General features: G+C 38.2%; 1 protein-coding gene across 2 annotated transcripts in view; it reads right to left on the bottom strand.

Moving 5' to 3' along the window:
- LOC122220060 (adhesion G protein-coupled receptor B3) overlaps nt 1-24,658 on the bottom strand; it is a 362,141-nt gene extending 337,483 nt beyond the window's left edge. The window contains exons 1-3 of one of the 2 annotated variants that reach the window (XM_042939127.1): nt 24,587-24,658; nt 7,636-7,704; nt 3,837-3,945 (exon numbers count right to left, since the gene is read on the bottom strand). In XM_042939127.1, the coding sequence (XP_042795061.1) occupies nt 3,837-3,921 (85 nt within the window). In that variant the 5' untranslated portion in view covers nt 3,922-3,945; nt 7,636-7,704; nt 24,587-24,658. Of the gene's footprint in view, nt 1-3,836; nt 3,946-7,635; nt 7,705-24,586 lie in introns of those variants that run through there. The other variant, XM_042939128.1, reaches the window with a different exon arrangement.
- Between the last annotated feature and the right edge of the window lie 1,052 nt (nt 24,659-25,710).

Here is a 25,710-nt window from a genome sequence, read left to right as displayed (position 1 = left end):
AAAACAGAATTCTGAAACTATGTTCAAAGTTTAAATACAATAGGCTATCAGCAAGGTTCTGAGACATTCTTATTACACTGTATGGTCTTTATGATATTTATTTTTGGCTTTTCAACTCTGTCTCTCTTCAGGAACGTATCTATATCCCAGAAAAGTGAGGTGGCTATGTATGTGGGCTTTATGGAAAAAAAATTAATCTCTTTAAAAGATATGATGATCTCTTATGGTTCTTTAAGTAGTCCTAATCCAACATACCCTGAAGAAAATGGCCCTAAGGAATAAGCAACCTTTCTTAGTTACCTATTCTCTATTTATTACTCACAAGCTGTGGGTACATGTGCGTTTATATATGCACACACAAGAGCATGTATGTGCATTGAATGTGTGTGTACGTGTGTGTATGCTCAGTATAATGAGCTCCATGTTGGGTAATTAATATTTGGACTTAGGATGTAAGACAAATGAATGACAACTCATACATTTCACACTTTGCTACTGTAAATTATTCTCTATGTGTGTTCTTCTCCAAATCATTGGATATATCAGACAGAACAGTGTCATCATATTTTATATATATTAGCACCAAATTGGATAACATGAAGAACATGTAGAATAAGTAACTATTATCTATATTATCCAATTTGATACTTGTGGATTGTGATGGTTCATTTTATGTATTAATATGACTGGGCTAACGGATGCCCAGATAACTGGCAGAACATTATTTCAGGATGTATCTATGAGGGTATTACTGGAAGAGATTAGCATTTGAATCAGTAGACTGAGTAAAGAAGATCTGCCTCACCAATGCAGGCAGGCATCATGTGATCCACTGAGAGCTGAATAGAACAAAAAAGGCAAAGGATGAATGCTCTTTGCTTGAGGAGAGGCATTCATCTTCTCCTGCCCTGGCACATTGGTGCTCCTGGTTCTTGGACTTTCAGGTTTGGACTGGAACTACCTAATCAGCTTTCCTGGCCTCCAGCTTTCAGACAACAGGTGGCGGGTCTTCTCAGCCTCCATAATTGTATAAGCCAATATCCCCAAAATAAATCTCTTTCTGTATACCTACTTATATCTTAGGGGCTCTGTTTTTCTGGAGAACCTGACTAATATATGCATACACTTTGGAAAAATTCCAAAATATTATTGAGAATAACCTTCTAGTCATCAAACTACAATAAGACAGTCTCTGGGCTAGTATTGGGAGGAAATCAATAATAAATAAGATCTCTTTTAGCTAGTATAATAATGTTATACAGAATATAACCTTTTTCAAAAAATATAATTAATTCCACATAAATGACCAGAAGGCCAAATCATACTGTTCTTATACAAGATTAAAGACAGTATAGGACAATACTGGCTTTATTTGCAGTACTTAATTGCTTTGGGTTACTATGCTTAAGACACTTCTTAAAATTTAGTGATGGTAAAGGAAGTAGCCAAACCTATATAACAGAATCTTAATGCAAAAAATAATACACAAAGTTTTCAAATACGTAATTTTGGTAAGTCAAAAGACGGGTAAAGAGTAGTAAGTGTTAGGGGAGCCTAGGTGGCTCAGTTGGCTGAGCATCTGGCTTCGGGTCATGACCTGAGGGTCATGATCTAGCGGTTCCTGAGTTTGAGCTCCGTGTCGGGCTCTGTGCTGACAGTTCAGAGCCTGGAGCCTGCTTTGAATTCTGTGTCTCCCTCTCTCCGCCCCTCCCCTGCTCATGCTCTGTCTCTCCCTCTCTCTCAAAGATGGATAAACATTAAAAAAATTTTTTAAAAAGAGTAATAATTGTTCATAAATCATTGAATTTCCATAGTCAATTATGCTAGTACTATAAAGAATTTCATTCTGTTATTCAGTGTCCTTTAAGTCTGAATTTAAGTTTACTAGACTCTGAGATTGGCATTGCTTCTATTATAGGTTTTTCCAAACTGAACAAATGCCATGTATCAATCTGATACTTTTAACTAGCAATGCCTTTAAGAATTAGATGTTAACATTTATAAAAAAAGAATTAAGAAACAATACCTCTGTGTGTTTTCCCCTTAGTTTTTCTTGTAAATGACTTTGTGAATGGGCTAATTTGCCAGAGCAGACTTCACGGGTCCCGCTTGCCACAGAAGTCAGGAATCTTTTTGGAGAATGGCTCCACCTTGAATGACCAGCATCTCCAGAATCTCTCTAGTTCTTCCTTCTTGTGCCCCAAAACCCAGAGCCCGATACACTATCCCTTTTCCTACAGGGTTGATCTTTCCTCTCTTTGTTCAGCCGCTTTTGGAATAGACGTTTAATTTGGACTTTTTCTGATTTCTGAATTTATCCTACAACAAACATACTATTTTTGGTCCCTTTTTCTTCTCATCACTCATTGCTTAGAGCAAGGGACAGTTCACTCCATTTCTGAGCCAGCACAAGCTGCTAAACCCCTACTCAGATGATAAATCTGGGCCCTCAAACTGACTCAGAAAGCGTATTAAGACATAATCTAACCGTAAGGCCTTACACTGCATGAAGATGGTATATTGGCATGGAAATGGCTCCTTTAAGGAATTGCATAGGCCTTCCTCAGCTAAATAATATTACCAGTAATTAGCTATTATCCACTACAACTTGATGTTATCCTGATGGAAAATATCTTAGGATCATACAAGTCCCTATAGGGCTAAAGTACCTTCAGAAGAAATCAAGTGTAAAGTAAACAAGCAAAATCCTTATTCACATATATATATATATATATATATATATATATATATATATATATATGAATGATACATATATCTTATATACATGTGTGTGTTTGTGTGACCTGTACTAGTTGTACTCCTCTAGTTAATCCCTCTACCAAGTTAGGTATCTTCCTGATCCAGAAACTAAAAATTAAATACACCATGAATAAGAATCTGAGGTAAGATATGTTTATTTAAACACATAATTATCTACATCTCAGTGGTCTTTATGTGAACACTACTAAAGCATGACAAATGACAGAAAGTCTGAATCACAGCAATATTATGAAAGGAAGCTTTAAAGAAATGAGAAAACTGTAAATCTATATCAACTCAATGTGTACAATATTTAAGAATACTGTTTTTTTGCTCTTGTCGTTTTTTTGTTTTTTCACTATAGAGAGTAATCTGCCATTTGGTTAACATAACTGCTGTTGGCTCAAAGTAATTGTTACACTATGAAAGTGTGTGCAGGTTTTGCTTCTCTGTGTAATTCTTCCCTATTAGAGACAATTTAAAAGCAACTAAAGGAAGAAATATGTCTTCACTTCTCTGGCATCACAGAATCCACTACAGCGGGACCTGAGAGATCCACTGTGTCCTAGAAGTTACTCAGGAAAACTGCAGCAGCACCAACAGCACCATGACCTTGATCCTTACAGGTATTCCACAACCCATGATGATTCACTACTTCATTGGGACAGCTAGCTAAAAAGTAACCTGGCATCCTCATCAACAACGTATGAAGATTAGGAAGACTCACTTTTTTAACAAAACACACAATATGTATTATGTATTTTCAACATTAGGTTGGATAGCAATGAATATTTGGCAAATGGAAGAAAAGGACACATAATCTCCTTTATGTATACATGTACAGATAAATACAAGGTAAATGCTATATATGAACCCATGCAAATGTGTGTCTGTCTGTGTATAATGTATATGCAGTTGGGTCTATCTAAAAATCATACACCAAGTATCCATAACACATTACTTACATATACCTGAAGATATGAGCAATGGATATTACACTTAGAAATGTATGGCTCAGATACTTGCAATTTTTTTTTTATTTCAGTAAGATTTTGGGAAACAATCTTATTTCTTACCTACATTTCCAGTCATTAAGTATGAATTCTGAAAGTCCATCATCCCCATTCCAACAATGTGTATAAAATCTTCAATCACCTGCATTAATTCTATAGAGCCAGGATAAATCTACAAAAATAAGCAAGGGTTAGAAGGAATAAAAAGTCTATATAGTAGAATATGTAACAGGAATAACAAAAACTACATAATGAGGTCATAAATGAACTCTGTTTTACTTGAAGAAAATTCTGCACCTGGCAACAGTTGTGTTTTTGAACCACGGGCTGAGAATGATACCAGGTGTCACACGGCAAGAGCTTCGACGGTGATATGATGCAGTGATTAATCTCCCATAAGTCTAAGGAAACTAAAAATATCTAACAGATTGTATACTTGGAAATTGTCTGTCCTTACTTTTGATGGGATCTTTTCCTCACCTAATTATGACATAGAACAAACACTGAAATCTTGAGGCTTTTTGCCTTTTTTTACTTAGCATCTATATGATGGACATTGGAAGAAAACACAATTATTATTGTCATCGTGAAGATATTTACAAACTATTAAGTTCATTCAGTCTTGGGAGGGGCATTCACTTCCATAGCTGTAATAGCCATGATATGAATAGCAATGTTAGCAATAATTTCAGGATCATGATAATAGTGCTAGTGTTGGTGCTTCCCTTGCATATATACAAAGCAAACCCAACACCATGCCACCTCACGCATTGCAAACAGAGGAGTTTTTCTCCTAAACAATCTGATTCTGGAAATAGTTCATAATGTGTAGGAAGTGAAGGCCATTTAAAAAAAGGTCATATGACTGTTAGTATGCGTAACTCCTAATGCGTATAAAGTCAGCCTGCATTATATAACCACATTAGAGCAGAAAAGTCTTTTGAAGTTAGGTTCATTTCTTTTAGCCATTCAGTACCACTGCCACTTCTAAGCATGAAAAAATTAAGTGGATTAGAGTTGTAGTGGCTTTATCTTTGCAAAGCCTAGTGCAGAAGGGTAAGAGACAGTCTGATTAGCAGAGAAACATACAGTCAGAGCTAGAAGGGGACCAGAGTAGGAGGAAGACACATTGGGCAGGGCGAATAGCAGGTGTGGTGTGTAAAGTCGACTGTGCCCAGCTAAAATGCAGATACTGAGGGTGCATAGTATAGTCACCCACATATATTTGAAGACAAAAACAATGGCTATGACACTTAGAAATCTGTGGCATAGATACTTGTAAAATTTTTTTTTTAATTTTTTTTAACGTTTTTATTTATTTTTGAGACAGAGAGAGACAGAACATGAATGGGGGAGGGGCAGAGAGAGAGGGAGACACAGAATCGGAAGCAGGCTCCAGGCTCTGAGCCATCAGCCCAGAGCCCGACGTGGGGCTCGAACTCACAGACTGTGAGATCGTGACCTGAGCCGAAGTCGGACGTTTAACCGACTGAGCCACCCAGGCGCCCCGATACTTGTAAATTTTTTAATATTGGAAACATTTGGGGAGAGATGTTCTTTCTTACTAGTTTCCAATCATTAAATATGAATTCTAAGAGTTCATCATCATCATTCCAAAAATCTGCATGAAATTTCCATCAGCTCCAAGCTTTCTGCTACTACTATATTTTTTCTACTATTTTTGTGTAGGTGTATATGAGTGTGTGTCATGTAAGGGTAAACACAAATTTAAAATAAGAAGCTTAATTCTCCCTGCTGAAAATGAGAGACTCCCTCTCCCAGCCCCACATCTTTCATTCGCTTTCTTAAAGCATTTGCTTTTGAAAACTAATAATTGATAAATTCTTTCTCTGTCTCTTTGAAATGCATTTAAATGTTTTTAAAAAGCTAAATAGATTCTTACCAGCTGAAAGACCCAGGGATGTCTTTCAGAGAGAGACAGAGGTGATAACAAATAAGACAGGGCCTCTGTCTCAGTTTCTATGTAAATGTAACTTCAGCAGGCACCTTGCTCTAAGTTGTAAAACTACCTTCATGAAGATAGAAAAAGTTTATTTTTTCTTTCTTTGGATAAAGCCAGTTAACTAGCAAGTGGTCACCCCAATTGCCAGGTAAATTTGAGATGAACTATGTGTGACAAATGGAGTCCAACCTTTGTGCCACCAACCTGGAGTCTCATTTCCCACGTGGCTGCATTTGAAGGAATACCTTTTAGTAAAAGCTACAAAATAGTTGTTTTTTTTTAAGCTTCAAATAGTTACCTTTAAAAAGTCATTAAAGAGTATCACTACTGAAGAATTTAAAAATAAGGACATAGCTAACTCAAAATCACAAGTAAATAGATGGATTATGGATTCAGGATTTTCCATTGAAGAGAAGTTGTGCTACCATTCATTATTTGTTCAAGTCGGGACCTCACAATAAATAATGTGATCCAATGAATTGCAGTCTTGTTTTTAAAAGGGTATTATATATTTGTTCTAAATATAGCCATAATTAATAGTCTCCAGCATTCTGGAAGGATGTGCTTAGTCTCTGCAGCTGTATTCTAGGGAAAGACACTATTTCCTTACAGTGAGTGAATGAGGCTCTCCTCTAGAAGAAAGCCAAGGACAAATATATAATTCAAACTAGCAGAAAAAGATAAATTCAGGGTCTTAAACTAAGGAGTGATCTTTTTTTTTTCCTATGGCCAGAAGCACAGAATTTGTACCTGATAATGAGCTAGACCCACACTGGACTATTTTTAGAGTCCCTATCATACAGGAATAAAGGGCATGCTTTGCTCCTGAAGGCCCAGAAGATGATTATAAGGGAGAAAGGGATAGATGGCTCACTTGAATCTCAGTAAATATTCTTATTTTCAAGATCACACTGTTCTCTTGGAGTTAACAAAAGTCAATCAGAAAACTTAAAGAATTCAAATAGTCAAATTAAATCTCCACAGTATTTTTAAAAACATGTTTATTTTCCCTTTCTTAACCTCTAACCCACTTATTTTTGTAATTTAGAAAAAAAAGTGTTATTAACCACACATAAATCAGTATAGCACAAATGGCTTTGAAAGGCATTTTAAAACACTAATTAAATCAATAGGGTCACTTGCTACACTGGTCATGCATGGCAGAAAGAGAAAAAAAGCAGAATACAAATTCTCTTATGATAACTAATTTTTACAACTCTTGGCTTTGAATCCAAATGCACATCTGCATGTCTGATCCAGACTCTACATAATGCTATAGAAAATGTAAATGATTTTCCTTGTCAATACCCCCCAGTTTGGTTTGTAATATGTGCTTTGGATTTGCTCTTTCTCCCATAGTCTGTAGATAGGATGGACTATGGTTGGTAAGGCATATAGTTATTATGTACTGATGCCTCAACGTTACAAATTACTCAAACCTGTCCAGTGTTTTCACATTCATAATACTCATTCCATTAATTGTTAGGATAGAAGAGATCACTTATTTTCTCTAAAATTAGTATAACGCAACCTAGGATGACTTCTAAGTGTCTAATCAAAGTCTCCTTTTATGTTCTGGGAACAGAAAACTATTAATTTCTTCACATATTAAAACAAAATTTTAAAGTTTATTTATTATTGAGAGACAGGGAGACTCAGAGCGTGAGCAAGGGAGGGGTAGAGAGAGCAGAGACACAGAAGGTGAAGTAGGCTGAGCTGTCAGCACAGAGCTGTCAGCACAGAGTCTCACGCGGGGCTCGAACTCACAAACTGTGAGATCATGACCTGAGCCAAAGTTGGTCGCCCAACAACTGAGCCACCCAGGCGGCCCTCTTCACATATTTTTAAAGCTTTCTTTAGCCAACTCTGTTTTAGGTTTTGAAACAGCTCCAATCTTACCTGTTGTGCATCCTCCCATTTTTCCTTGTTTTCTTCATCTAGAAGGTTGCTAACTATTTGAAAGAAGTTCTGCAAATTAAATTAGATAAAGGATTTAATGTTACATGAGAGAATACACTTTTCAAAAACAACCATTCGAACTGATTATGTGGTAAGGATGTACACACTTTGCCGTATTGTTTCATGACCCTAACATATTCTAGAAGAGCTCGGAGGGCCATTTCTCAGCACCATACTTCTGGGATTTCTATGTAACTTCGCATATATACCTCAGAAGACAACAGAATAGGTAAATTACTTATGTTTACCTATAATTATTTCTTCCATTACAGTCTTTATATTGTATTCTGTCATACCATCAGATAATTATTCCTCACAAGTAAGTTTTCTTCCTTTGGCAGTGAAAATCCCTGTGTGTGTCTAGTTACAAGTTATCCAGTTAACTGTGAACCATGATTGCTAGTTCCACTGCTGTTTTGAAGAACACTGTAGTGAAGACACAGACTGTGGGCAAGGCTGAGGTGTGTGACAGGCTTCCTCATTTGGATCCGGCCTTGCCCTTCCGGGCTATTTTTCTTTGGCTTTTATCACTACGTACTGCAAAGATCACATGGACTTTTCCAAGTACCTAGCAGATAGCACACAGTAAGTGCTCAAGAAATCCTATATTTCAAATAATTATTCTTTATGCTACCTTTTGCCAGCAAGCCAAAATGGAAGAATTGGAAGACACCATAGCACGTTCCTATTCAAGCGCCAAATTCTTGCCATCACCTTTCTGGCCTAACTGCTGAAGACCTACTGGCTTTCCCTTGTCTAGCTGTACCCCAGTGAGTTTGTGGTTTTCCCTTTCTGTGCAGAGAGGACATTTGGGCACTCACTTTTTATTTCTCTCCTAAATAAGGGCAGAGACCAGGGCTCTGTTCAGTTCATCGATATTAGTGCCCATTTCACACATGAGGGATCTCTCGCAGAGAGAGACCTCCCTGTCCTCCCACATGCACTGTGTCTTCCGAACACAGGAGCCAGGAGAGGAAGACCAGAGCGCCTGTTGAAAACGAATAGTGACTTGGGGTCACAGGAACCTTAGAAGTGCAAAGTGAAACCATGACATTTATCTTAAGCTACACACCCTTGGCTGTGTCTTCAGAGCCCATCTCTTCTGCCTGCTTTGTATGTAATTTAGCAGGAGCACTGCCTCATACTGATACATCAGCTCAGGGCAGGACTCCCTTGAGGGGGAAATAATCGACATTTTTTTTAGCCTTAGCAGCCTTCCTCTCTATTTGAATAAAGAGGTATTTATTCAAATTCCAAATAAAGTCACCTGGGTGTTTTTGTAAGAAAAACAAAGCTGCTTCATTTCCTCTTCTCTTGTGTTTTGAAGCTGTGAGTATCTATATTTAAATGTCTTATTTGTGCTATTTATTTTAATAGTTCCTGGTAATCACATGCTTGAAACATGTTTCAAGTCATAACCTCTGCAAAAGTTACAGAATATTTTATGCAACTCTTGAGAAAACTGCAAGTCTGCTTTAGACCTGTTTTCAATTCGTTTAACCTTTTTGTACTACCAGCCATTTTTTCCACTTAAAATTTCCTGGTTGGAGTGATAACATTTTAAGGGCTTAGTCCATTGAGCTGTAACTCTACCTATGGGCAGAAAGAATTAACCTTCTGAGTTCTCCCATTGCCTATGGCTGGTTAACTCAGTAGGGGACATGGTGCTAATGAGGCAAAAGTTGCAGATTTCATCCCTGTACATGCCAGTTAGCTGTGCTGAGGTCCATGACCACAGTCTGTGTCCTGACCCCTGCCAGCTTTCACACAAATGCATGCTGCTGCTAACAAGAGACACCAAAAGGACGGGAAGCAATTTGTGCAAATGCATCTCCATTTCTGAGAAAACATTTCACAAAGCATGTTTTACTGATAGTGGGTCAGTGACTCTGGGCTGTACATGATAGCCAGTGAGCACACACGATTCCTGGATCAAAGTGATGAACTTAGAGTTCAATCTTTTTTCCTAAATTGCCAAAGGGCATATATAAAAAACACAAATTACTAAAATATACATTCAACTAAACAAACATAGAGTATAAGAAATGTTTTTGTATCACCTTCCAAGGCAATAAATTAGACTTTGCTAAATCAGGGGGGAAAAGTAGTACAGAATGAAGTTATCTTTCTATCTCCCAGTCAATTGGACTGGAAATGATCCCTTGTGAGACCAGGCAGGGCACAGTGAGCTAAGCCTGAAAATCCAAGGAGGGAGAGGAGGGCGCTTACAGGCAGATTGTCTTTCTTACGTGCCAGTGTGTCCTTAACACATACAATGCCTTGTCCTTGGCAGGTATTTAATAAAGTCCTAGCTTAAAGGAAATAATGAAGTCACACAGCCACTACATGTCAGCTTCCCTAACAAGGCTCGGGCATCATTCCTTTGAACTGACCCTGCTCTAATCTACCAATTCACTTTGACATTTGCTCAAAGATCAGACTGATAGAACACAGCAGAATCAAACATAACAGTATTTTTTGAAAAGGGGATTCATAACATTTTAGGCCACTTGATTGAATTTTTGAAAAAAGTATGAAGCAACTTCCATGGCAGCAGATGCACTAGTCACTCGAGTTCTTTAGGAAATCTGCTAATTCTGGTAATCTCTCTCTTTTTTGGGGATTTACAGGTCAGGTCATTACGTGAGCTCCTGAGTTGGCATCTAACAGTAGGTTTGTGTTTTGTTTTGTTTTGTTTTTATCAGCCCTGATCTCTATGGCCTAGACTGTTCTGAAAAATTAAGTGTCCTTGGTCGAATCGAAGTTTGGAGTGTGAACTGGGCAGACCAGGTTTAAAACTTTCCCAACATTTATTAACTGTGTGGTTGTAGGCTCATGTGGCCCATCTATGCTTTCTTTCCCTTACACATAAGATAGAGAGGATAATAGCTGCCTGCCAGAGCCATTGTGAAGCTTAGAGCTAATTCTTAGCACAGTATCTGACACATGGTAAGTGCTCAATATATGGTGCCTTTATGATTTTATTCCCTTCATGTTATCTTTTTTATGACCGGTGGCATGATTTGGATTTATGGCCACATTATGGTGAATATGCACCTATAATGCTGCTATAGACTTTCACAACCACTGGAGCTCTCTTCTCTCTTTTATAGCCTCTTTCTCTCCAAGCAGTATATAGAACACAGAGATTATTCATCACTAACTTCAGGGCCTATCGTTTGTTCTGGAGAAAACTCTCCTTCCTAAGAGATATGCTCTGCTCTGCTGGCAGGGGCGGTGGGGGTGTCAGTATTGTTATTATTGGACACCTACTGTGTGAGAGGCATTGTGCAAATGTTTGTTGGGCACAAAGGTCAGGGGACATAATTTTTCACATATTCCTTGCAGGATGTATTACGAAAATCAGTGCAGTAAATGTCTGTTATAAAGAGAAGCCATAAATGTTTCTGCCACATTCAAAGTGCAAGTCCTAGGGGCACCAGGGTGGCTCAGTCAGTTGAGCGTCCGACTTCAGCTGAGGTCATGATCTCACCCAGTCTGTGGGTTCGAGCCCCATGTACGGCTCTGTGCTGACAGCTCAGAGCCTGGAGCCTGCTTCAGATTCTGTGTCTCCCTCTCTCTCTGCCCCTCCCCTGCTCATGCTCTGTCTCTCTCTGTCAAAAATAAACATTAAAAAAAGTTAAAATTAAAAAAAAAATCAAAGTGCAAGTCCTAGATTTGGCCTATGAGACTAAAAGGTTACTCTATTTTATGGAAAGTGGTAAATAATTATTTGTTTTACATCTTATTGGCTTCTGCTTGACAAATTTCTCACGTACCATATAAAATTTTTTATAAATAAAGTGAAGCACATCTGAGCATTTAAGTTTTGCTGAATTCCATGTGGGAACAGAATTATAGATTAAGCTAGTGATCTGAGATATCTGAGCTCCAGGAAATGTGTTCTCCTCCTCTTAACCCATCAGCAAAATGCTTGGGCACTGAGAGACAAATACAAGCCCTAAGGAATATATTTAATAATGCAGAACTGAAAGTTTTAAGAAATCACGATGGTCCTGACTAGAAACATAGGAGGACCATAAAAAGGTTTACAGGCTAAACAAGGAGGCAGGGACAAGACATTAGGATAAGGATGCACAGAACAGGATAGGCCATTGATTCCCCAATCTGGAGAGCTGTAAAGCCATGTATGATCTAGTCTCTTCTAATGGCTCTAACTCTACCTTAAGCTATCCTGCCTCACAGACTCTATATTCTAGGTTCATCAGACTTCTTCATGTATCCCAAACTCTTTTCTGTTTAGCCTCTGGACCTATATAATGCTGTTCCCTTTCTTTGCCTGCTCTATTTCCTGTTCTTCACTTGAATAACTCTTTCTTGTCCTTCACTTCTGCATTCGTATAAGAGGGCCTATCAGATCACCACCACTACCACTACACTGCAAGATCTGCATCTTTTTTTCCTGATTTTAATCAGTGAACATTTTTATTTTTCATTTACCAATATCTTCATCATTCAAACTTGGCAAAAAATCCATGGACAAAAGAAACAACCAGTTCATAAAAGAAATCAACCATAAAAGTATGATGTAAAAGGAATGGTTATCTAAGGGGCTCTTGTTCTGTGTCCTGACAGTAGGTTTCCCTCAATACGGGGTGAATTTGTATGAGACTCTGGCTCCTCTCCACTTCTACATCCATGCATGAGTGACTCAGCAAAACTGCTATGCATTGACATAATGGTGGACAACTGCACTTCGCATTACCATAAAAGAGAGGATAGTAATGCAGGCAGTCATCTGGTTGTATAGCACCCACCCACAAATATGCTGACTTATAGTTGCACTTGTAGTTTTGTTTTCAAGTATATCACCATTTTTTAAATTATGATGTACTTGCATGATGATCAGTTGAGAGCTTTTTCCTCTACCAGCCTATAATACAGTTGGGATTATTTCTATTTTGTTCACTCTTATGCCCCAGTGCACAGCATGAGCATAAAAAATGTTAATACTCAAATATTTCAAATTGGTTGACTGTGTGCCTACTGTGTATAAGACAATGGGCTAGGCATTGAAAGAATTAAAAAAAACAACAACATAAATGGTCCCTACCTAATTTTCTGCCTCCTTTCCATTTCATCACCCTCCTCTGTCATAAATCGATGCAAGGAGCATCCTCACCATGTCCAGGGAAGGAGATATGACACTTATTTTTACAGATAAAAAAACTGGTTATCTTGAATAAATATGGGATCAAACTCTTCCCATTTAAAATGCATACTGAAGTCATGGGACCATCATAAGCACAGATATATACTTTTTAGAAGTTGTGGGGCCTAATTAATGGAGAGGAAGCAGCTGTCGATATTTGACCCTGGTCCTCAGGTTTAAATTCAGCAACAACCAATGAAGAAGCCTGCCCTTCCAAAAATACATCTCACTCTTTGGTAAACAGAGCAAACCCTCCCTCCTGCTACAGCTGCTACTATCCCACCCCTGGAAGAATGCATTTGGTCATAAAAGTGCTGCTTTGTTCAGCAAAAGAACGGCATAAAGAGTTATAAAAATATAACCCAGGCAGCAAAGGACAGGGGGCTTTGGCAAGGAAGAAGATTAGGGAAAGGAACATCAGCAGGTAGCTTTTTTGAAGCCCAAAAGAGCAATCATGAAGATCTAAAGTAGATATGAGAAAGGAACAATGAGGGAAGACATGGAAAATACTTGAGAAACATGAATGCATCTACTTATTTTTTTATTGAACACCTACTATATGCCTGGCTGTGTTCTAAGTGCTGAGAATACCACAGTAAGCAAGGCATATGAAGGTTCCTACTCTCATGGAGCTTACACTGTAGTGGGTAGTGGAAGCCAATAAATAAATAAATAAACAAGATGATTTCAGGTGGTGATATAAAAATAAAATGGTTTATGGGAATAGAGAGTGCCTGGGCGGGGGAGGGGTGTGTGCATGTTTATGCAAGGCTGCTTTGGGTTGAATGTTCAGCAGGAAACAGCTTTCTAATGAGGTGACATTTAAGCAGAGAACAACAGAATGTTAAGAAGGAGGTCACCATGGGAAGACCTGAGGAAGAGAGTCCCAAGAAAAAATGGGAAGAGAAAGTACAGCTTCCCTGGGTAGAGGGGGCAGTCCAGGTAAGTTTTAATAAACAAAAAGCCATTACAAACTGTAGTAGTCTTAAACGGGGGGGGGGGGGGGGTGTTGGGTGGGGTGTAGGAGGGAGAATATTAACACAGAATGGAAAAGATAGGCAAAAGGTCTGATAAAGTGGGACCCTGATTCCAGGCTCTAGTTATATGACATGAGTTTCACGAGAAATAAAAAAAAATGTGACTTTGGCTGCTGAGTGGAAAACAAAGTGCCGAAGAGTGAGAAGGAAAATAAGGAGGTCAAAGAGTAGTCTGTCTTGCTTATTGAGGCAGAGACGATGGTAGCTTGGGTTAGGGAAGCAATATTACATGGTGACAGATAGCACAAGAGGGAAAGTACAGTATCAAAGATCAGTCTTTGGCTCCCAGCTCAGGCAATTTAGAATGATGATGCAGTTAGCCACGCTAAATACCAAAGAAGAAATGGCAGTGTTGCAAAAGAAGACAGTCAGCTTCATTTTGTTCAGTTCGGGTATGAAGAGTCTATAATATATCTACGAGAAGAGGACCAGCAGGCTGTTTTAACTACAAGTTGGAAACTTAAAAGGTAAACATTTGTGAATCATTAGTCTTAGTTGAAAACTGGAGGCTTTTGGGAATAAAAAAAAAAAATAAGAAAAGATAACTAGGAATAGAGTGGAAGGGGAAGAAGTCAAGGTTAAAACACTGGTGACAGACTAGAAAGGAAGAGGAATTAAGTAAGAAGGATGAGAGATAAGGAGGTAGGAAGAGAAGCAAGAGTAAAAGATGACAGAATCAAATAAATTCAGAAAGAAGATACTCTACTGGGGAGATTAATCTAGAGAAGACAGATGAAACATTTAATAAGGGTAAAAACCCAAAGAGGGTTCAAGGTGTAGCACAGTACATCTCATGTATTTTTTCAGCCTCTATGCACGTAGCCAATGACATATGCATGTGGGATATACAAAACCATGAACACACCCAGATTATAGGTGAAGGCGTGGATAACGTGTCCAACTTCCTCTGATCTGGCTGTGACTCTACTTCTTAGTCTTCTATTCAAAAAAGCATACAGAAATGAAACTGAGTAACATCATTATACAAATAATCTTCAGTTTGTCATAATGTATTTTTTTAAAAAACTAAACAACCCTTAAAGAGAATATTAACTATTTTTTATAACAGGTAAACAGACAAAATAACACAACTAATAAAATAACACAACTAAAGAGTCATGATACTGTGGTTTAAATCTTTTATCTAGAATATTTACCTAAGCAGCACATCAACTGGCCACTGGCAATGAGAAACTATCAAGGTTTCAGGAAGGCAGGAGATTCTAACCAGGATGCCCTCTGGTAGTTTCTGGGACCAAAATATATAGGGAATATGAGATAAGAAACTGAGCCACTGGAAAGCCAGGGGATGAACGGGGCACAAAAGGATTAGGGTGTCAAGGTCAACAGGTCAGTCGTGGGATCCACAGCAGTCTGGGTGACCTGACTTGGCAAGCTGTGATCAGAAGGTTCCTCCTGCCAGCAGAGCTGGACTCTCCCAGCATGACCACTGCAATCTGCCAGATCTAGAGGAATATAACAGCAGGTTCCTGAAGCAAATATCCCTTAATGTTCACGAGTTTCAGGGGGAAAAAAAAGCCAAAATCTTAAAAAATGCCTTTGTTGTTATTTTTTTTTTCTTCTTTAAGTCACAAATCTCACAGAAACTCTGACTCATTTTGAAAACTACATCAGAACATTGTTCCAGGAACACTGGCTGTCTTTCACACTAATCTCGTTGCTCTGCCATGATGTAAAACAGTTTGGCCTGTGGAGTTTCCGAATAGCTTGGATGGGCAATTTTTTACACAATGCTACCAGTCTTTCTGGGCCAAGTTTAGGATCAAGTGCTCTAGCAAGAGGTAGAAGGGAGGGGACGCTTTGAGGTGCAGTGGATGGGGGAGGCTAAGGGAAAGAATCCATCTAAATTTCAGTGCTTTCAGGCATGAGATTGGCACTACTCTATGATCCTTGTTTAAAAAGGAAAGGTGAGGGGCTCCTGGGTGCCTCAGTTGGTTAAGCATATGACTCGTGGTTTCAGCTCAGGTCATGATCTTGCGGTTCCTGGGATGGAGCCCTGTATTGGGCTCTGTGCTGTCAGGTTCTCTCTCTCTTCTCTCTCTTCCTGTCTCTCTCTTTCTCTCTGCCACTACCCCCCACCAAATAAATAAATAACCTTTATAAATAGGAAAGGTGAAAAAGTTAGTGATACAAATATGATAAAATATGCTAAGTATTATTAACCAGCGGTAGTCTGGTAGAGCAGCCAAAATTATACAAATATAACTCTGTGGTGAAATCATCCTCAGATCCAGACAGGGGCTGCTTCTTAAGAAGCCCAAATTTGGGCAGGCCCGGCTGATACATCAAAGGACCAGTGTGTGTAAGATGCATGCACATATCCTGAGTTTATCCCTGGCAACTCTATAGGTGGCCGCCACAGTAGGTTCTGTCCCGGTGTAAGATCCTGGCACATGCCTCTGCTAAAGGGAAATTCTCAGAGTCTGTCAAGATTCCCCATTATGGGCTGATCATGTCCACCCCAGATCTGTATGTTGAAGCTCTAACCCCCGGCAGTGTCTCAGAATGTCTCTATATTTAGAGACAGAACATTTCAAGAGGTAATTAAGTTATAATGAGGCTGTTAGGGTGGACCTTAATCCAATCTGATGAAAGTCCTTATAAGAAGAGGAAATCGGGACACACAGAGATATTAGCCTGCACACACAGAGGAAAAGGCTCTGTGAGGTCACAGTGAGAAGGCAGCAATATGCAAGTTGAGGAGACAGGCCTCAGGAGAAACCAAACATGCCAACCGCTTGATCTTGGATTTCCAATCTACAAACTGTAAGAAAATAAAGTTCTATTACTTAAGTCCCCCAGTCTGTGGTATTTGTTATGGCAGCCCTAGCAAACTAATACGTTCCCCAATAATTTTTTAAAAGAAAAATCTTTGGTAATAAAAGGAATCACAATAGGAAAATGCCTATACCTTGTGCTAATGCAAATCTCAGTATTTTCTTAACTGCAAGGGAAATAATGAGAAATTCTGATGGGATAAAACTATTTATCAGATGTTTTATTGCATTTTTGAAACCCAACTGGAATCATTTATTTCATTACATGGCATTTACTAATTGGTAGGCAGTACTACATATACTCTGGAAACTTCTTTGCCCCCCTTCCTCTTCCCACCTGATTGTTGCACAGACTTTGCACTCTCCTGTGGAGATGGTGAGTTTCCCTCAGCCAGCAGCCACCTTCTAAAGTTTGTTCTTGGTGGGATTTAATCACGTTGACTTGTGAAGCAAGAGTTGTTGCTTAATATCTCACCCATTTAAGGAAATTATTTGGTGTTGAATTTCTTATTTTCACCTTTATAATAAGGGCAGGGTTTAAATACTACCTAGAAAGAGCTGTTAGTTCTACAGGGCTCCCTTTGCCACGCACCATAGGAAATCCTCTCAGGCTGTTAAGCATTGAAAATAGTAGCCGTTTATGACTTGGAGTGATTGTCAGCTGGCAGTTGAGGTCCTGTTCACAACTTGGTTCCCACTGAGCTAGAAATCCTGGTTATTGATGAAAGCCACTTTCTACATCCACCTGCTCTCTATCTTTCAAATGGCCTTGCAATGTCGACTTTAAGGACTAATGCTTCTTTTCTGACTCCTATTTTCCTTGACACATTCTCTGCCCTTCTCCTCTGTGATAAGTGATTAAAAAGTACCCATACTTCCTAGGTGGTGCCACGAGAAACATCTGACCTTCCTTTCTTTGCAAGAGAGAGACCAAAGTACACAGGTGTACTGGCAACCCATACCTGTGATCCAGAGATACTTCAGGTTTTTGCTCCATCAGAATTTCACCTTCTCAGATAATAAAGGTAGCTACATTCCTTGAGCTTTTACTATGTGCCATGTACTATGTAAATTTTACATACATAATTTAACTATGAGGTAGGTGATATTACCCCATATGACGGAAGAGAAAATTAAGTCATAGAGAGGTCAAATAACTTGTCTAGCATCCTATAGCTTGTAAGTGTCATAGCTGTCACCTGAGGTCCAGGATTCTGCCTCCAGGGCAGGCACTCTTAATCATCACACTCTAATGCCTTCCCTAATTCCCCTACTTATGTTCAAGGAAACTATTAATATTTATGATTGCACAGAGTTCTTTGAGCAAAGGATTTCAAGGCACCAGGTTGTGCCTTGAATGCTAAAGCTGTGTCATGATTTCAACCCTAAGAGTCCTTGCTGGATATTATTTAGTCAAAAGAATTTGATTATTTGCACAGATGAGGCTTATCAGTACATGATAGTATTATATTATCATAGTAATAGTTGCTTCCACATTTATCAATCTAGTCTTTTGTATGCAAAAGGTAAAAGTGTCTCACACTGAAACCATGGGAGAAGCAATGCCCAAGATCTCACTGGGTGACCTGCCACTGTTGATGGGCAGCATGAAGCAGGTCCACAGTGTAGCATACATGTTTGCTCATCAAGAGTTTTAGAAGAGAAGATGTTTGACTAATCTGAAATCACTAACTCTACTTTCCATTTAATTCCTTGGTCACGTAACTCTGAAAATTGTATTTAGAATATGGTTTGCATTTAAGAAAGAGACTGGAAGCTGAGGTTTGAGCTCTCTGTTTCATCTCAATGTTTGGGAAATACATTTCTGAAGCCTAGGAGATGTGTTAGATAAACAAGTGACTTTCAGACATTAAGTGGTGACCTGATAGAGGGTTGTGACCAACTTTTCATAACAAAAAAGAAAAAAGAACAGAAAATTCCTGAGTGCATCACACACACTATAGGTAAATATTATTTTGTAAAACTCCGGTTTTCAATTATATATGGAAATGAACTGTGTATCCTACGGTGGGTCACAGTCAAAAGAATTTGCAAAACACTGATTTAGATCAACAGAAGTTTTGTTAGGAAACAGATGCCTGGATAGAGATCAGTCCATGCTTTCAGTGAGTTTGAAGGACACAACACATGATGAGTTTTTGTGGATGCCTCCATTCTTTCCAACATTTTCCTTCTTTATTCCCCAAATATAAATTATCTCAAGGGCCTCCCTTTCTTTCCATTAAAAGATTACTCATCCTTTTCTGACCCACTGTCATTAAAGCACGTTTTCTTCTTTCCTCACCTCTAGATCACTGCTGTAGCCTCTCCATGGGGTTCTTTCCCCCAATCTTCCTCTGTTCACTAATTTACCTTATCTACCTCTGCCAGATCATCTTTCCAAAAATATCACTTATAAAGAATCAAGTCCAAACCCTTCTCTGGCCTTGACTCTTCTGTCCTTATGATCTGCATTTTCCAACATACAACCTGTTTTCTAGAAACCTTGATCTTTTGAACGTGCCACACTCATGCCGTTTCTATGCCTTTGTTTACACAGTTTGATGACTGTCTCTGTGCTAAGCTTATTTCTCCAATTCTATTTCAAGTCCTAAATCTCCCACAAATTATCTTCTTACTGCTGCACTCCAGATCTCTATGTTTCTAGAACTTCTAGAAATGAAACATACTATACTTACATCTCTCTTCTTCATCACTATAGGCTACTCTCATTCATAAGGTTTTTTTTTCCCCATTCCATGATATTGTAAGTGGCTTGAGAACAAGAACATCTTTTACTTTTATATTAAGAGTTATAATACTAGAAATAATGGAATTATGGAGTACCTATGTAATCTGCCAGAAAATTTACAAATATTTTTTTGCACGGATTATTATGTATTTAACCTGTATTATTGATAAGCTTCACAACAACCCTGGAAAACAGTTACTGTCAATCTTCTTTTTTCATGGATTCCATATTTGCAAATCAACTACTTGCTAAAATTTATTCGTAACCCCAAAATCAAAACTCATAGTTCTTTTATGGTCATTCACAGACATGTACAGAGTGGGAAAAATTTGGGTCACCCAATGCACATGTAACCAGCTGAGGTCAAACATAGCAATGCTCTGACTTTTTGTTTCAGTCCATATACTATAAACAAGTTCCTTTTTATGGCCAATTTAATGCCCGGGTTGGTTTTGTTTGTTTGTTTCATTGTTTTTAATGCTTTTTGTTGGCGATTTCATGGTTTGAAATGTTCCCCAGCACAGTGCTGAAGGACTATCTAGTATTCCTAAACTCAAGAAGACCATCATGTGTCTTAGAGAGAAAATGTATGTATTAGGAAAACTTTTTCTGGCATGAGTTACAGTTTCTTAGCTGTGAGTTCAATGTTAATGGTTAATAATTAAAAATTATGTCTTTTAGGGTGTCTGGGCGGTTCAGTTAAGCATTTGACTTTGGCTCAGGTCATCATAAGCTTGGCAGTTCAGGAGTTTGAGCCCCATATTGGGCTCTCTGCTGTCAGCTCAGAGCCTGCTTCAGATCCTCCTCTGTCCCCCCACCTCTACCTCTCCCCCTCTCTCTCTGTTTCTCTCTATCTCCCTCTCTCTCAAAAATAAACAAGCATTTAAAAAATGATGTCTTTTAACAGTAACACACATAAAACAAGGTCACGCATTAACTGGTTGGTGAAAATGGTATAAACAGATTCTCAAAGGAATTTCATCCTGTATTTTCCATAGGAGTAAATCGTTCATTATTCATTAATTCAGTGTTTTCTGCAACTTTACATAACTGCCATGAATAATGAGATTAGACCATACTACTATTTCTTCTTTATTTCTTATTTTGATATGAATAAATGAGGTAGAGAAATATTAAGTTATGTGTTTGAAGACACCAAGATAGTTATTAGACAAGCTGGAATTTTAACTTGTATATGACTGATTTAATTCTGCCAAGCCTTAAAGTTCCAGTGTGTGCATTGCAAACTCAATCCTCTACTGATAGAATGAGACTCACTACAAATTTTCCCAGGGGCTAAAAAATAAGTTAATGGACATGCTTTCCACTCTTTTTCTTTCTCTCTCTAAATTGGATGTTCTGAGTTGTATGCGTGTGTGTGTCTGTGTGTGTGTGTGTCTGTGTGTGTGAACAATGTAAATTTCCCTAATATTATTATGTTATTTCCTTATTAATTCCTTCAACAAATATTGGAACCTCTACTATGCTTCCAGACATAATAGTCTTTCAACAAGCTTAAACTCCACTGCTGAAAAAAAGCACTGGAAACAAATAAATAGAATATTATGAGAGCTGTTACAATGTTATGTGAGAGATATACTATAAGCAGAGATATTTACAAGGTTTCAAGAAGCCAAACAATTAGGAAAAATTTGAATTATGCTTGGGATTTGATGAGAAAACTTTTGAGTAGAAGGGAGTTTTGAGCTGGATCTGGAAGAAACTTGAATCAGAATTGGAAGCAGGAAGGATAAACTACATAGAGGATGAACATAGTGAGACAGAGATATGGCAAAGCACCAGGGTTCGGAAAAGAACGTCTGGAGGGAAAAGACTTTTGGAATATCTTTTTCTACCAGTGTCCAAAAATAAAACTACTACCATGCTTTATAATTCCAAAACATACAAACACACTTTGCTGTTTCCCCAACTCTAACAGGTTGTAGCTACTCTATCTCATGCTCATCAATGCATCAAATCAATCTTGTGGTGAATCCAGCATTACTAGGCATTTTAACTAAAATGTCTTGCTCATAACTACATTGAAAAGAATGTATTTTCTTTAAATAGTTTTGGTTAATCTTTCTTTGGTCTTTGCTCACTTCCCAGTTTAAAAAAAGATCAGAAAAAACATGTATTACCTATGTAAGTACTAATTTCATTGTTAAGATTCTATGTGAAATCTTGTTTGAGGAGGGGGGTGTTCTGGAGCTCAGCTGAGATCCAAAGATGGATCAGGAAAATGTCTTTTTCAAGATTTAGAAGTGAGTAGTGAGTTCTAATAATATTAGATATAAAGAGATGCAGGAGAGAAAGTGCTATGAGAATTCAGAGGCCCAGAGTACCAAAAAATTACTTTAGATAACTGGGACAGACCAATCCAGTCTGAAAGCCCAGAAGAGGCAAAGATCAAGGGCTAAGAACATACAGTGCATTAAAGAAGCAGGAAGTGGTTCATTTGGCACACGTCTGTGAAGAGGAAGAGTAAACCATGCATTTGGCTATAAACGTAGGTAACTAACATACTGTGGATTGTACAGGAAGACAACATAAAGACTTTGGGTTGTCATTCAGGAGGCCTTTGAGGTCTGATGAAAGTTTCTGATCTAAGGAGTGACATAATCAGAGCTGTCTTAGGATAACCAATAGGACTGTTACATACAAGATGAACAAAGATGTAGTTAAAGATCTGAGGGAGAATGAAAGGAAAAACACCATGGAAATAACACAGGCTGAGATAATTAATGGCTAAATTAGGATAACAGAAGTGGGAAAAGAGAGGAAGGAATGGTTAGAAGAGACACTGTGTAGGCACACCTATAAAAAAGGAAAAGAAGGAAAAGTCAAGATAACATTTCATTTCCAGTGTAAAGACTGCTAAGTCTACAAAGAAAAGTAGAATATGCAAGAACACTTGCAATTCAAGATAAGTTTAGTATTGCCATATTAATCTGAGGTGCACCCATTCAGAAATGCCCAGAGCCCTTGGAAACAGAAGGGCTGTTTCAGAGACTGAAGTTTAAAGTAAGGTACAGGTGATGTTGAGTAAGGCTATAAACCAGAGATTATAATCAAACAAAGACAATAAGTATGTATAAAGGATTTCTACAAAATGGTGAAAAGTAGAATAAAAGAGGTGCAAAGCTGTCTGAGATTTCAGAAAAGAGAAAGATCATTTTCAGATGGAGTTTGTGGCTTGAGGGTGTGGCATGCAGAAAGACTTGCTAGATCTGGGCTAGGATTTTGGCAGACAGAGATGGAAGAAGAAGGAATTCCAGAAGAGGAGGGCATTCCAGGGGTCTGAAAAGACACAAGTAAAGACAATGAAATAGAAAAATGCAGTTCCTGTTTGTGAAGGGATGACTAGGACACCAATGTGCTGAGAATTTTGTGTAATGTCGAGGATTAATGAGAGCGTGGGATGGAAATGGAGGGACTTATTTCTGGCTATGCCAAAATGACAACAAAATAATCAGCCAAACTGCTCTATTTAAGTCAAGCCAGCTAATGTCCATGACTAAGCTTCTGGTTAAACTCATTGTTCATTGAGTCAATGCAGTCTAATGAGTAGCTCAATCAAAATATGTTCCCAATATAACCTGGTAATCTTAATTCCTTCAGTTTCAGCATCTAAAAAAATCTTAAAGCCCTATACTCTTTGAAGGTTAAAGGAGGCCCTAGAGATTATTTGGTTCAGCATTTGCCTGATGTTTCAATTATGAACATAAGTGTCTGAAGTTTTTTGAAATTACTTCTATTTTGCGTCAAGGTCTTCAGACATTTTTTAATGTAAACTCTAATGGATAGAAGTATTTCAGAACTACAGGGAAAAGATCTACTTGGCTTACTTTATTAATTTTGTAAAATTGGAAAACTGTTTCATTCTTTATTAAAAAAGAAGTGCTTGAAATGCTCAAATGATGGACGGTAATCTTCCATCCCACATATTTTTACAATTAAAACTGTATTCCTGGACGGTGGTGATATAATATAAAACGAAGCACCAATAATTCTCGTGGCAGTTACTTTCAGCAATATATGCATATAATTTAAGTAAAACATGTACCTCTATACAAATCAGGGCATCAATATCATTTATAACGATTCCATGATTTCAAAAACTCTTCTTTTCCTCTTTCCCTAAATAGCTGATTAAAACAAAACAAAGCAAAACAAAACCAACCAACAAACAACAAAAAACACACTCTGCATTCCCCAAGTGAAATGCAAATAAAACTCCCAAATGAAGAGTAGGCTGAAAGAAAACTACCTAATCCGGGAGTTTTGCCAAACTTTTCTTTTAATGAACTTTATGCGGAGATACAGGAAGAACATTATGCTGGAAACGCAGAAATCAACTCAGCATTCTTGGCAGGAGTATATTTTAGCCTATAGCACAAAAAGAGTTAATCTGAAATGCAAACAGGAGCTGCATTAAATGTGCTTTGTTTGCCATTCAACGAGCTTTGTTTTAATGGCAAAGGCAGTACTGAAATTGGGTGAGTACTTAAACTTTATTATGGAAATAAACGATGTTGCTCTAGAAGTCTTCCATGACAAGAAAAACATGCTGTGAGGAGTTATTGAATTTTTTATTTTCCTATCCAGAACAATTCTCTGTTTGCTTCAGATTTTCAGGCCATGGTTCCACAAAATTAAATATGGCCTTCCCCTTCTAATAGCAAAATCCCAAACAAAACTTAAACTGTGTCTTCTTTGCATGTTATAGTTAATGTGCTTTCATTACGCTTAATGTATTTTTAATAGTCTCCTATGGCAAGATGGTGATATTAAATGTGGGAATAAAATATCCATGATACAACCTTGGATTTGCTATAGTGCCTTTTATCTTAGGGCTCAAACCACTTTACACACATTCTCATTCAGTATCTCCTTGAGGTGTATTATGTGCATTTTATGGTTGAGGACACTGAGGTATACAATGGCTAAGGGAATTGAGGTCATTTCCAGAGCTCACACTAAGCACAACCTGAATATGTCTCCTGCAGCAGTGAGCACTCTCTCCCTGCAGGCCAGAATGTCCCCAAAGTAGCTGCAGCACTGGCTTCTCAGGGCCAAAACCTGAGACCATCTTCACTAGTCTTTTCCTTCAGGGGATTGTCTCTCTTACCTGGACTCCATCAGATGCAGGGATGTAACTTGCCCTTTTAAATGTGTCTGTCACATTTCTGAGAATTTCCACAGACATCAGAAGATCGCCTGCATAGAAATTTTTCCTCTGAGTTAAATCCAACAGTGTCTTGGTCACCTGGGACATTCCATCACCTGCCAGCATTCTTTGCCCCTTAGCAAGGTGTTCTTTGATCTGTGATGGTCAAAAGAACAGAATGAACATCAGAATCTTCATTACTATTAATTTACGTATTTTCACCAGACAAATTTATTTAAAACTGCAGAGTCAACTTTAAAATAGCATTGCAATAGTTGGGAGGATTTCAACACTGTAAATTTTGTGTATCCCACACTCAGATGGATAAGTATCTGGCATGAAAAAACCTGACAAATGTATACACTTTGGCAGGCGTGACAGACTTGCCTTTTCTAGTACTCAGAACACACATTAGAATGCATTGGGGAAAGTCTGTATTAATTTGAGTTTTTAACAGAAGTAAAAATAAAAGATACTTTTGCATGTGATAAACAAGTGAGATAGTTCAGCAAGGTGTGATCAAAGACAGGAGATCATAAACATTTCAAAACATCCATTTTTCAAACTTCCAGGTAAGATGGTGGAGTAGGTAGGCCCTAAGTTCACCTCGTCATTTGGATACAACTAGCTAACACCCACATCAGTGTAAACAACCCAGAAAATGACCCAAACACTGGCAGAACAAACTTTCCACAGCTAAATGTAGAGAAGAGGCTACATCAAAGAGGATGGGAAAGATCGAGACACAGGACTGTACATGGGAGGAAAGGAGCTGCAGTTGAAGAAGAGGGAGAGGAGACTGTCATACCAGGGAGCATGCACAGGGAAGATAAATCCCCATAACATTTGGCTTTGAAAACCAGAAGGCCAAATATTGAATTTCGTGAGTTCTTACAATCAGCAGTGCTTAAAACTTGGAACTGTAAATAAGTAGGAGAGCCAGGAGAGTGAGAGGAAACTGAATTCCTTCCCTTAAAGAGACAACACAACAAACAGCCCCACAGAGATACAGCAGAGAAGCAGCAGTCTGAAAAACACCTGGGGTTTACGGGAGGAAAATTTGTATACTAATCTCAGAGCTTGTG

This window comes from Panthera leo, chromosome B2 (genome assembly GCF_018350215.1).
Source record: "Panthera leo isolate Ple1 chromosome B2, P.leo_Ple1_pat1.1, whole genome shotgun sequence".
Lineage (NCBI taxonomy): Eukaryota > Metazoa > Chordata > Mammalia > Carnivora > Felidae > Panthera > Panthera leo.
This window is presented reverse-complemented; position numbering and strand designations above follow the sequence as displayed.